This window comes from Hypanus sabinus, chromosome 19, assembly GCF_030144855.1.
Source record: "Hypanus sabinus isolate sHypSab1 chromosome 19, sHypSab1.hap1, whole genome shotgun sequence".
Taxonomy (NCBI): Eukaryota; Metazoa; Chordata; class Chondrichthyes; order Myliobatiformes; family Dasyatidae; genus Hypanus; species Hypanus sabinus.
The window spans coordinates 14,631,640-14,644,183 of NC_082724.1; the positions used below are offsets into that span (position 1 = coordinate 14,631,640).

Here is a 12,544-nt window from a genome sequence, read left to right on the forward strand (position 1 = left end):
ACAGTGGCAAATTACCCTACCGACCCATAAGATATGAAGACCTGGTGGAAATCCAGGCAGTCTGTGGAGAATGTGCAAAATCTACACTGACATCACTGAAGATTAGGACCGAATCAGGGTCACCAAGGCTGTGAGATAACAGCACTACCCGCTGTATCTGTGTGCACTCCGTTCCCAGATAATATGTAGAAAAAAAACAGGGCTTTCTCCATGGTCTCTTTTACATAATCATTCTTAAATACCTAAGTAAACTCAGAGCAGTTGTTGAATGCACAGGAGAGATTTGCTGGGTTATTAATATTGTGCCAGGCAGCTTAACTTTAGTCCGTATATCAAATTACAATGGCAACAGTAATTCCCCAGGATTAAGAGATAAAAATTCACATGCAACTCTTCCTCGGATTCATTTTAGGGCAGTTTGCACAGCTGTTCGCTTCCACCTCAGGGCTTACATCAACAGTTTTGGAGCAGGTTTTAAATTGTTAACAGCCAATCTTCTCTGCTCACTTAATGATTGTGGCAAGCATGAGACAACACTTCAGAGTAGGATTCCAGCTGTCTGTTGACCACTCACACCGGGATTAAGTTCCAGGTCAGAACGGTATGACGTAAACCTGCTCTGCTGTGTAAGGGGATTGTGAAGCCATCTCCAATCCACAGAACAGCCAAAGGTAGGAAATCTCCAGTTAAATGCACCTAGATTCCAGAACATGGCTTTGCACTCGCAGAGAAGAAAGCTCAGCACGAGTGAAATTGGTTTACCCTCTCCTCCAATTAACTCAGAAACAAATTCTTGTGCTTCTAACTGTAGTAAGTAGAATTGTTGCGACCTGAACTCCGGGTCAAAAGAAAAACAAAACAAGAGTAAAGAAATGCAATGAAATTCAACTTGATAGTGCAGCGGTTAGCGAAACTCTATTTCAGAACTAGCGATCCCTGATTGCGATTCTCTTCCTGCCACTGCCTGTAAGGAGACTGAACGTTCTGCCCAGGACTGTGGGTTTTCCCTCAGGGTATTCCGACTTCCTCCCACATTCCAAAGATGTACAGTTAGGGTTAGTGTTGGCATTGGAAGCATGGTGACACTTGTGGATTGCCCTCAATAATTTGATTTGATGCAAAACAATGCATTTCACAGTATGTTTCCATGTACATGTGCCAAATAAAGCTAAACTTTACCGTTGATACCAAAACCAATTTCTAGTTCGTCGTTAAGGTTGGTGATGAGAAAAATTCTGTTGCTCCCCCCCCTATGACAGGAGTTCCCAACCTTTTTTATGCCATGGACCCCTACCATTAACCGAGGGGTCCATGGACCCCAGGTTGGGAGCCCCTGTTCTTGGAACTATCTGTTACTATCCATGTTGAAAAGTGTTACCATTAAAATGCATTTCTGGAGAGGAGTCATGTTCTTCATTCACACAAGAAGTAAGGAAGACAAATCAAGAAATCTCAACAGCTTCAATTTATGGTGTACATATTACAGAGTAAAAATAACTTAATCTCGTAAGATACAGGAACAGAATTAGGCCATTTTGCCCATCCAATCTGCTCCACCATTTCATCATGGCTGATTCAATTTCCCTCTCAGCCCCAATCTCCTGCCTTCTTCCTAAATCCCCTCATGCTCTGACAAATCAAGAATTTATCAACCTCCGCTTTAAGCGTACCCAATAATTTGGTCTCCACTGTCGCCCGTGGCAAACAAATTCCACAGATTCACCACTCTCTGGCTAAAGAAATTCCTCCTCATCTCCATTCTAAAAGAACATCCCTCTATTCTGAGGCTGTGTCCTCTGGTCTTAAACTCAACCCACCACAGGAAATATCCACCCCACACCTGCACTATTGAGGCTTTTCAACATTCAATAGATTTCAATGAGATTCCCCTTCATCCTTCTGAATTCCAGTGAGTACAGGCCCAAAGCCATCAAATGCTCCTCATATGATAAGCCTTTCAATCCCAGCTTAATTTTCATGAACCTCCTTTGAACCCTCTCCAATGTCAGCACATTCTTCAGAACAGAATATGACAGGAGTGTAATTACAGCTTGTATTAATGTAGCACAGTGGCTCACAATGTTTTTTTATCCCATAGACCAATACCATCAAGCAAGGGGTCCACTGACCCTAGGCTGGGAACCCCTGAAGTAGAATTTCCAATGCAGCAAAACATTTCAAGATGCTTCATTGAGCAAGATCAATGAAACACAACACTGAAACTTTTAATGCAATTTTTAAAACCAGTCACCAAAAAGATGGCCAAAGAGGGAGATAGATATTACGAGGCACCTTAAGATGGGTTCAGGGGATTAGGGAGAGTATTTAGCATCCACCAGCCAAAAAAAAAAGAGCTTCAGAATGATGAATGGTTAAAGTCTAGCTTCTCCAAAAGCTAGGACTGGTAGGGGAGGGGAAGATTCTCTGAGGATTGTGAAGTTGGAGGACATTGCAAAGAAAGGGAATGCAAAGCAGGGGCTTTTCTCTTTGGAGTGAAGGAGGATGAGAGGTGACTTGATAGAGGTGTATAGGATGACGAGAGGTATAGACTGAGTGAATAGCCAGAGACTTTTACCCAGGGCACAAATGACTGATATGACGCAGCATAATTTTGAGGTGATTCGAGGGAAGTGTAGGAGGGGAATTGTCAGAGGTAAGTTGTTTATTATTCACACAGAAAGCAGTGTGCGTGTGAAACGCACTGCCAGGGGTGGTGGCAGAGGCAAGTGCAGTAGGGGTGTTTAAGAAACTCTAAGATAGGCATTTGGATAATAGAAAAATGGAGGGTTATGGGAGAGGAAAGGTTTAGATTAGGACAGTTAGAGCAGGTCATAAAGTTGGCACAACATCGTGGGCTTAAGGGCTCATACTGTGTTCCATGTTCCACGTTTAAGGCCATGGAGAGCTCTGAATGCAAGCAGGGGAGTCAATGTAAGCCAAAAAGGACCAAAACTGAGGCATAACGGAAACCCGGAGCACAACTTGATGAGAATTTTGCATACTCGTTTGTTCATGGAGAGTACTGCAAGTTATGTCACTCTGAAATGTTTTGGAATAATCCAGTCTTAAGATAACAAAGATATAGAGAAGAGCCCTAGCAGCACAAACTCAATAAGGGACTGCAACAGAGGTGGATGTAGAGAGGTACGAAATGCAACTCTGGATTAAGAACTACATTAGGTTCAATTTTATTCTACGACACATCAGACTCAAGTGGCCCCCTATTTAAATGTCTTCCTGCTTCTCAGGCAAGTAGTTGCTGTTCCCCTGTTCTGAAAGTGCTTAGGGAATAAAATTCATTTGACAAGTTATTTCTTCATTTGCACACAGGTTCAAAGCACTGTTGTTATTAGAGAATCCCCTGCATTGGATAAACCTAAAGTTACCTGCTTCAAATAACAGCAGCTCACTCTAGGAAAATACCAACCTGCGAAAGGGTTCAAAATCCCCTTGATGCCAGTTGAAACTAAATTTATGTACTTACCTCCTTTGAATACACACATCGTCATCAGAATCTTCGCAAAAAGCATGCACTGAAAAGACAAAATATACGTTAGGGCTGACGTTCCTGAGTAATTATGGGGCTATCACATCTTCTCTCAGGTACAAGAATATCACATTATACCAATAAAAATTAAGGCAATGACCATCTATTGTGTAATTTCATTAGCTTACAGGAGACCTTTTTAAGTTAACGCTTGCACTCAACGAACAACATAGCGCTAAATTGAACTGAACTAAACTGGCCTCCACGAGGACCACAAACTTGAAGGCTTGTGTGCCGCAATTACCAAGTGAGCTATTTGGCTGGTGTCAGGACCTTGTGTTTTTGGCCCCTGATAGGGTCACCCATGACAAACAGGTCAAAGGGCAGAGGCCAGACTAACAGTGGTTCACCAGTCCTCATGATCGCAGCTAACAACCCTGACTGGCAACAACAAAACTGTTGCAGAAGCAGCAATGAAGACTCCTTCTATATCTGTGTGCAACTGTATGGACAGACAGAGATGGGGGACCTTCATTGCAGCCCTAAATGGTGTAACATAGAAACATAGAAAATAGGTGCAGGAGTAGGCCATTCGTCCCTTCGAGCCTGCACCGCCATTCAGTATGATCATGGCTGATCATCCAACTCAGAACTCTGTACCTGCTTTCTCTCCATACCCCCTGATCCCTTTAGCCATAAGGACCATATCTAACTTACTCTTAAATATATCCAATGAACTGGCCTCAACTGTTTCCTGTGTCAGAGAATTCCACAGATATAACAGATAGTAAGAAATAAGAGAACTAAACTGGGCATTCTGAGACTGCTTCGAGGATTCTGTTTTATGCTCTGTCTTTTTTTCCGCTCATTTTTTCCCAATTGCATGATTTGTTCTTTCTTTTTGTGCATTGCGTGTTTGATGTTTTCTTTGAAAAGGTTCCATGGTGTTTCTTTGTTTTATGGCTGTCTGTGAGAAGATGAATCTCGGGGTTGTATATTGCATACATACTTTGATAATAAATGCACTTCGACTTTGATTCTCAGAGAGTTTATATTTCAACTCAATTTTGAGTAGATTTGTTAAATTTATCCATTACCATTTGTAATATGAAGTAATCTTTATTGCAGTCAGAATTGACTAAATCTCATTCTCACCAGTTAGAGTGTAGGGTGTAATCATTTCCAGCTGTCTATATATAATTGTTAGCCTCGCCTACTATCTTGGTTGTTCTCAGTTCCCTTATTAGTGGAACAATGTAACCCAGGGATTACTATTTATAATTACTTTTAACTCGCTCTAATTAAAAGGCTTACAAAGCTGACTTTCAAACTATTCTCTTTTGCCAAGCCTGGGCTGTGGATCTTGTAAAAATCAAGTACGATGGAAAATGGAAGCAGTTTATTGCTTGTGAGGTCCTTACTCTGCACCAAACTTGCTGCCCAGCTTCCTGAGTTAACAAAAGTGAGCACATTTCATCAAGTCCTTTGTTGTTGCAAAGCATGTTGAGGTGTCCTTAATTCTGTCAGATGAATCTGAGCTTTCTTGAATCTGACAGAGAGCACTTGGTAAACACATAAAAACGCACGCACACCACCACCACCCTTGACTACTGTCTTCGCGCTAAGTATGCATACTTCAATATCTTCCCCGGTATATTCTTATAATGGGTTGGCTTTACAGTGCCTTTCCCACCATGCACAATGAAATATTTTATATCTTTAGTAATGGGGATGAGTAAGTATGTATATATTGTTTGTATACTGTATTTAATGTCAATACTTCTGTTTATTTTGTAATATGATTGTAATTACATTGTGCGGCGCATTATATCCTAATTCATGTGTAAAATTAAGTTGACTTTGTAAGTAATTAAAGACAGTATGCCCTGTTGCCTAAAAACTGGGCAGATCGCTCTCACTGGGGGGGGGGGGGGGGGAGAGAAGAGGGAGGGAGGGAAACAGGGAGGGACCAGGAGTTCACATTGGACATCACCTCTCTATGGATGTTGCCTGACCTATTTTTTATATCCAACATTTTGCTTTTTTTTGATTTTCCATTTGCAGCATTTGTAATATTTTGCTTTTGGGTCATTATGTCAATGAACTGCTGTGAGAATAAGATCAAGGAATTTCAATTGAGATTCTGGCTGGCTTTGTTGTAAGTGGGCTGTGTTCCGTTGCACAGAATAGATGTCTTAATGAGCATGTGTAACACCAAATGAGGCACAAGGTGGGATTTCCACGCAGAACACTCTTTTTAAGTAATAGAGTACAAGACACGCACTCCAACCATGCTTAACTACATTTACAAGCTGCTGGCTGAGGGTAGATTTTTATTCATTATTTATTGAGATACAATGTGGAATAGATCCTCGCAGCCCTTCGAACCAGCAACCCCTGATTTAACCCTAGCCTAATCACGGGACAGTTTACAATTAACAATTAACCTACCAACCAGTAGGTCTTTGGACCGTCGGAGGAAACCAGCGCATCCAGAGGAAATGCACACAGTCATGGGGAGAAACTCCTTACAGACAGCGGCGGGAATTGAACCTGGGCTGCCAGTGCTGTCAAGCTGAGCACTATGCTACCATGCCGCCCCAGTCTGAAAGCCTTTATAGAATTGTACAAACTACCTGGAAGCAATAGGAGGAAAACAAAACTCAATAAGCTCTGAAAATTCACTAGTTAAGTAGCCTATCTACACAGAAAATGCCACTAAACACTCGGCAGGTCAGGCTGCATCTTTGGAGAGCGAATATTTCAAACTGACAACCATGTATCTGAACTGAAATGACGAGAAACATGAATTTTGCTTCCTTTTCTGCGGGTGCTGCCTGACCTGCTAAATGTGTCAAGCATCGCCCACTTTGCTTCCATATCTCCAGACCTTTATGAGATCCCGAAGGAAAAGTCTGCACCCTGACCCCACTGATGGTCAGAAGACTGGTTTAATGCATGCCAGTGTGCGGTGGAATGGGAAAACAGCTAAAGCACAGAAGCAGCTTGCACCGGAATTTTAAAGTGCTCTCTCACATACACATGGGCATGCTTGAACTTGCATTTTAGAATGTGGTTTGGTAAATGCACACTTCAAGACAGGAGTCAGGAAGCATCCAGTAGGACTGCAACTGGGAGGTCAAAACAGGCAATTTTCACAGAGTTGACAACCGGTTGATAAAAATTAGAAGTACATTTGGGGAGAAGTTCCAAAAACATAAGGCATAAAAGAAAAGTATTGTACTACTTCCTGTTTTACTTCAACACAATGCGAAACTTGTTTTTAAAATGTTGATCAAATGTCCTATGTCCTAGCGTTGGAAGAGTCAGATGGGTTGGGTACAGATAATTAGATTAAAGTGATGTATTGCACTAGAAGAAAGATTTTATTTACTTCAGTGCTAAGAGTATTGTAAAATGGCCACAAATTAAGGCTGATTTATACTTGTGTGTACGGGCTACACCGCAGCCTATGCTGTAACCGATTTTCACTTCTGCGTCGCTCTACGCCGTAGTGAGCATGCATTGGTGTGCGCCAAAATGCTAGTTGGCGGTGGGATTTCTATGCCACTGTGTTGAGTTTCCTTGTGAGAGACATGGACAAGGAAATGCATTTCAAACATTTTCGCATGATGGCAGGTAGATTTGATGATCTGGTTCATCTATTTCGCATCAGTGTACGCACGGCCTACAAACATGGTGGAGAAGAAGCAACTGGAAATGCTTAGGAGGAAATGTGATGCTACCAAGGGGACCAATCACCAATCAGTTGTTGCAGTCTGCGTCGCCGCGATGCGTGAGTAACTTTTCTGGAGAGGTGCACGTCACCCTGCAGCGTAGGGTATGGCGTAGGTATGGCATAGGGTACGCGATACCTACGGTGTCAATGTAACGCACAGCATAAACCAGCCTTTACTTATGGTTCCAACAGACCATCGAACTACCCAAGCAGGTAGCAAATGAATGCAGGCAAAGTTTAAAAGAGATTATCATTTCCTTTTACACGTAGAGACAATGATACCTGGAGCACACTGACAGGTGTGGTGATGGAAGCAGACTTGATTAAGGGGCACTTAGGTAGGTACCATTGGTTGGGTAGGGGAATGTAATGGGTGACAGATGACACATATTGTTCATAATAGAAACTTCTACAGAATTCACAATCACTGTCAATGAGTTGCTGTATTCACTTTAAGACAAGGAGCCTGACGTAACAACATCAGTGTAAAGTGACTGCCTTTGGTTTGTTTGTAATGGAAATTAAGGGCTGTGGCACACAAAATGACTCTCGCATGGCTTATTCACAAAATCCTTCAATATAGTATCTACAGAAGGTGCCGCCCAAAGGAAGATCATCAGAAGTCCTTACCATTCGGGTTATGCCGGGTTTGCACAATTATCAGGAAGGTGGTACAGAACTCTGAAGTCCCACCACCACCACCAAGTACAACAGCTGATTCCCTTGCAACTGCTAACCAACAAGCAAAACCCTAATCACTGCAGTTTATGAACACCGTGACCACCTTGCACTAAAATGGACTTTGATTTGTTTTTGTTCTAAACATATTTTCTTGTAAAAATGTATGTATTTTATGATTACTTTGATTTTCTCTTGTGAATGCTGCTTTTCTGATGCCACGTGCCCGTGATGCTGCCTCAAGGAAGTTGTAAATCGCATCTGTGGGCACAGGGACTTCAGCATATGATAATAACCTCGACTTTGACTTCGAGCATGTAGGGAACGGAGGGACATGGATCACCTGCTGACAGATGGCACTGGTTTAATTTAGCATCATCGTTAGCACAGAAATTGTGGGCCGATGATCCACAACAGGCTTACAGCAATGGCTCGGGAAAGAATTAGTCCCCAAATCCTCTTGGAAACAAAATCATTCCAACTGGACTTTTAAAACAAGGTCCCTATATCTTGGGAATGCTATGTGTTGAGGTTTGCTCTGCACTCACATAATTGCCTAATATTGTGATCATATTTGACAACAACATCTGGCTTGGTTTTTATAGAATTTAAGTTGCACAATGGCAAAACCGCATATTCTAAACATGCTGTGGCAATTTGTCAGAAAGGTCCAGCCTTTTTGAAAGTTTAACTCTATATACTTGAATACTAATGTAATACTTACCCAAAAGGCTGGTATATGTCTAGGGGAAACAGAGATCCAGCCACTCACCAACCCACCTCCCGTTACGCGCAGGTGCTGTGAGAATCGAGTTTATGCCTCGCGCCCGCCAACAGTATCAAACCCACAACAAATACCGTTATGAAAAACACTTTAAAGAGTTTACTAAAATTAAAAGAGTATTAGGCAATACAATATATATATATGGAAAAAAACAAAAGGCGCCAACTTATCAAAGTTCAGTCTGTTTAGTGCACTCGTTGGAGCTCAACCATCGAACCAATTGACCCTTCGTCGCTTGCCTCCGGCTTCCACGTCTTCCACCCCAGACTCCCCGGTGGTCTTCCGAGTGCACGTCCACCTCCCTCGGCGTCTTTCTCCCGACTCCCCTCACACCAAAAACCCACGAAAACCCCTCCCCCAAGTTCCCAGCCTCACAAGACACAATAACATTCCCCATTAACAAATGAATACAATTACCATATCAGCCATTCTAAAGCGAAACAACGGCGAGAGAAACACTTATCCGACAAAGAAGCATTCCTACTCGTAACAAACCAAAGAAGCCATTTTGAGTAACATACACAGGACATTGTACACTAAAATCCTTGGGAAATTATAATTGTACACCCTTACCCCTGTGTGTGTCCTGGAAGACTACTGTTAATTAGTTCAAGATATCCGTTTTTATTCAAAATGTTTCAGGATCAATCAGTTCCGACACAGGTCCTTTCAGATTTATTCTCCATGTCAATCAAGCAAGAGAACATAGCACAAGAACAGTTTCTTCAATCCAAGATGTTGTGCCAAACAATCTAAGCTAATGGCATCCAATTAACAAAGTTCTTAAATTATTTCCAAAAGAATCAATAAATGGAACTATTTTCCCCATTTGCCCCATACAATATGTCAAAGCCAAAGTCAAGTCAATTTTATTACCAAAGTAGATATGTCACCATATTCCACTGAGATTGAATTTCCTGTGGGCATGCTCGGCAAATCTATAGAACAGTAACTATAACAGGACCATTGGAAGATCAACCAGATTGCAGAAGACAACAAACTGTGCAAATGCAAATATAAATAGCAATAAGTAATGAGAACGTGATATAATGAGATGACGAGTCTTTAAAGTGAGATCATTGGTTGTGGGAATATTTCAATGATGGGGCTAGTGAGTGTAGTTATCTCCTTTTGTTCAGGAGCCTGATGGTAGTGGAGTAGTAACTGCTCTTAAACCTGGTGGTACGACTCCTGAGGCTCCTATACCCTCTACCTGATGGCAGCAGTGAGAAGAGAGCATGGCCTGGGTGAAGAGGGTCTGTGATAGTGGACAGAGATTTACGGATGCTATTGCAATCCTGCTCTGGCTCTGGGAGACTGATCCTAAGCCAAACCCACTGCAGCACTCTCCTGCTCTCAGTTAACTTTCAGTGGTTCCCCAATTGGGCATAAAGAGACCAGGCTTCCTCTAGAACAGGGGTTGGCAACCATTAGCACTGAAAGAGCCATTTGGACCCGTTTCCCACAGAAAACACTGGGAGCCACAAAACCCGTTTGACATTTAAAATGAAATAATACTGCATACAACGTTTTTTTTTGCCTTTATGCTATGTATAAACAAACTATAATGTGTTGCATTTATGAAATTGATGAACTCCTGCAGAGAAAACGAAATTACATTTCTGCATGCAACAAAAACATTTTGAACTCCGAAAAAAAGACGTTGGGTTGAAGGTTACTTTTAAGTAAAATACTCAATGTCTATTTGAGTCCTTCTTGTATTTATGAAAAACGCCGAACTTAAATTGTCCGCCAGCAGCAAACCAAAAATAACGTCAGCCAGCTGTCAACCTGAAAAATAAAAGGACTATTTCACTGAACAATGAAAAAATATGAATATATGTAAAATAATAATTAAAATATTTATCATACTTGGTTAATGGGATTTCTGCTCCTGGACCTCAGCGCACAGCATCTGCATATCAGGGCTGTATGACGTCACCTTCATCTTTACACAGGATCGTAAGTTGTCATCTGTGAGGCGTGTGCGATGTTTGTTTTTAATAAAGTTCATGTTGGAGAACACCTGCTCACATACATATGTGGATCCAAAGATCAACAGGACTCCAAGCGCATACTTTTAATGTTTACATAAATGTCGGGGATAGCATTCCATGTTTTGAACACAAGTTTGTCCGGTTAGGGGAGGTTTTCAATATCACTCCATTTGTGATTCTGAGCAAGAACGGCCTTCTGACGGGCAACATCTTCAAGGTCTGCTGTCAAGCGTCTAAACTTGGACACCCATATGTCTTTGTCGGCTGTGTCGGCCAGTTCCATCTCAAGATCAGGTTGACTCACACCTGCCAATGCAGTCGTATTCAGCAGGGATGGATCGATGCTTAGGGGAGTGACCGGGAAGGATAATGTGTTTTTTTCCTCTCTGAACTCACAGAAGCGTTTCCCAAACGATGTTTGCATTGTGATGATTGCAGAATGTAAATACTCCGAATTTATCATGTTGTGAGCTTGATTGAACTCTCTCAAATTGGGGAAGTGAGACAATGTGCCTTTCTGTAAATCTCTGGCAAGCACTGTCAACTTGCGCTCGAATGCCAAAACATCCTCCAACATGTGCAGGGCAGTGCGTCCTTTCCCCTGAAGAGCTGTGATCAGCCTACCTTGGATCGAAAAATTAAAGAAATTGCGCACTGGCGGGTGTCAGGCTTTGGCAGTGGTGACGTATATTAATAGCGACAAAAAACACATTTTATTTAGATTGTACAAGATCACCATAATCTTCAAATTTAGAATTACATTTCAAAAACTAACAAACTAACATAAAATACATTTTAATTAAATACTCATCATTTATTTTCCAAAGCCACAGGGAGCCGCAGCACAGAGGTGAAAGAGCCAAGGGTTGCCGACCCCTGCTCTAGAACTTCGTCTTCTGACAGAGCAGGTTCAGGAATGATTAGTGACCTGGTTCACTGCACTTGACAAATGTGCCAGATGAAGACAGCTAGCTCAGAATAGTTGGTTCTTAATGGTTCACTTAATCCAGAAAGCAGAAATGTAATAAAAAATACGCAGATGCTGGAAATCTGAAGTAAAACTAGAAAATTCTGGAACTACTCAGCAAGACAAGCTGCATCTGAGTTAATGTTTCAAACTGAAGACTCTTCACCAGAACAACTTGAGACATGAACTTTTTTTTCCGTTTGCCATGGATGCCGACTAAAACTAACACTTCAGCCAACACAGTGATGACAGGCTATTCCTGGTCCAAAAATTTCAGATCCCCTAGAATAGGGGTTCACAACCTTTCTGTGTCATGGACCACCATTAAGCAATGGACACCAGGCTGGGAATCCCTCCTCTTGACTCCCTCATACCCTCCTGCCAGATGCAATGGAAGCTGCTGGTCTACCCCTCTAACTGGCTGCACCATTTCTTCCCATCCCCGTGCTACAAGCACAATGGCTACTGACCAACATCAAGCTTGTTACCATGGAGATGGCCAGTTTCATAAATTCTTGAACCAAACAACCAGCTGGCATCAAATCTCGAGCACCAACATACCATCAATAAATCAACAATATGTTCACCACTTGCAAGCAATTCAAGGGTTTTTAAACCCCTGGGCTCACTGACCTCCTCCTTCCACTGTCTGAATCTCTGCCACACCGTCACATTCTCATCCTCCAAGCCATTTCTTTTAAAGACCCTTCCCTTTGATCACTAGTTTCTGTATCTTCTTACAAGCTGTTACATATCTTGTAAAGGGTTAAAAAGAACCAGCAGAAATAGACACACCTGACTCTTCCATTATAAACTGTATTTTATTAGTAACTATGTGAATAAATTAACATAAAATGAGATAAAGTAAACAGATTAGCAAAGCATATGCATA

General features: G+C 41.8%; 1 protein-coding gene across 1 annotated transcript in view; it reads right to left on the minus strand.

The window, feature by feature from the left end:
• The window catches only part of LOC132377744 (protein shisa-5-like), a 106,500-nt gene that overhangs the window by 85,477 nt on the left and 8,479 nt on the right, over window positions 1-12,544 (minus strand). The window contains exon 2 of the mRNA XM_059944056.1: window positions 3,485-3,533. Within this exon, the coding sequence (XP_059800039.1) occupies window positions 3,485-3,533 (49 nt within the window). The remainder of the gene's footprint in view (window positions 1-3,484; window positions 3,534-12,544) is intronic.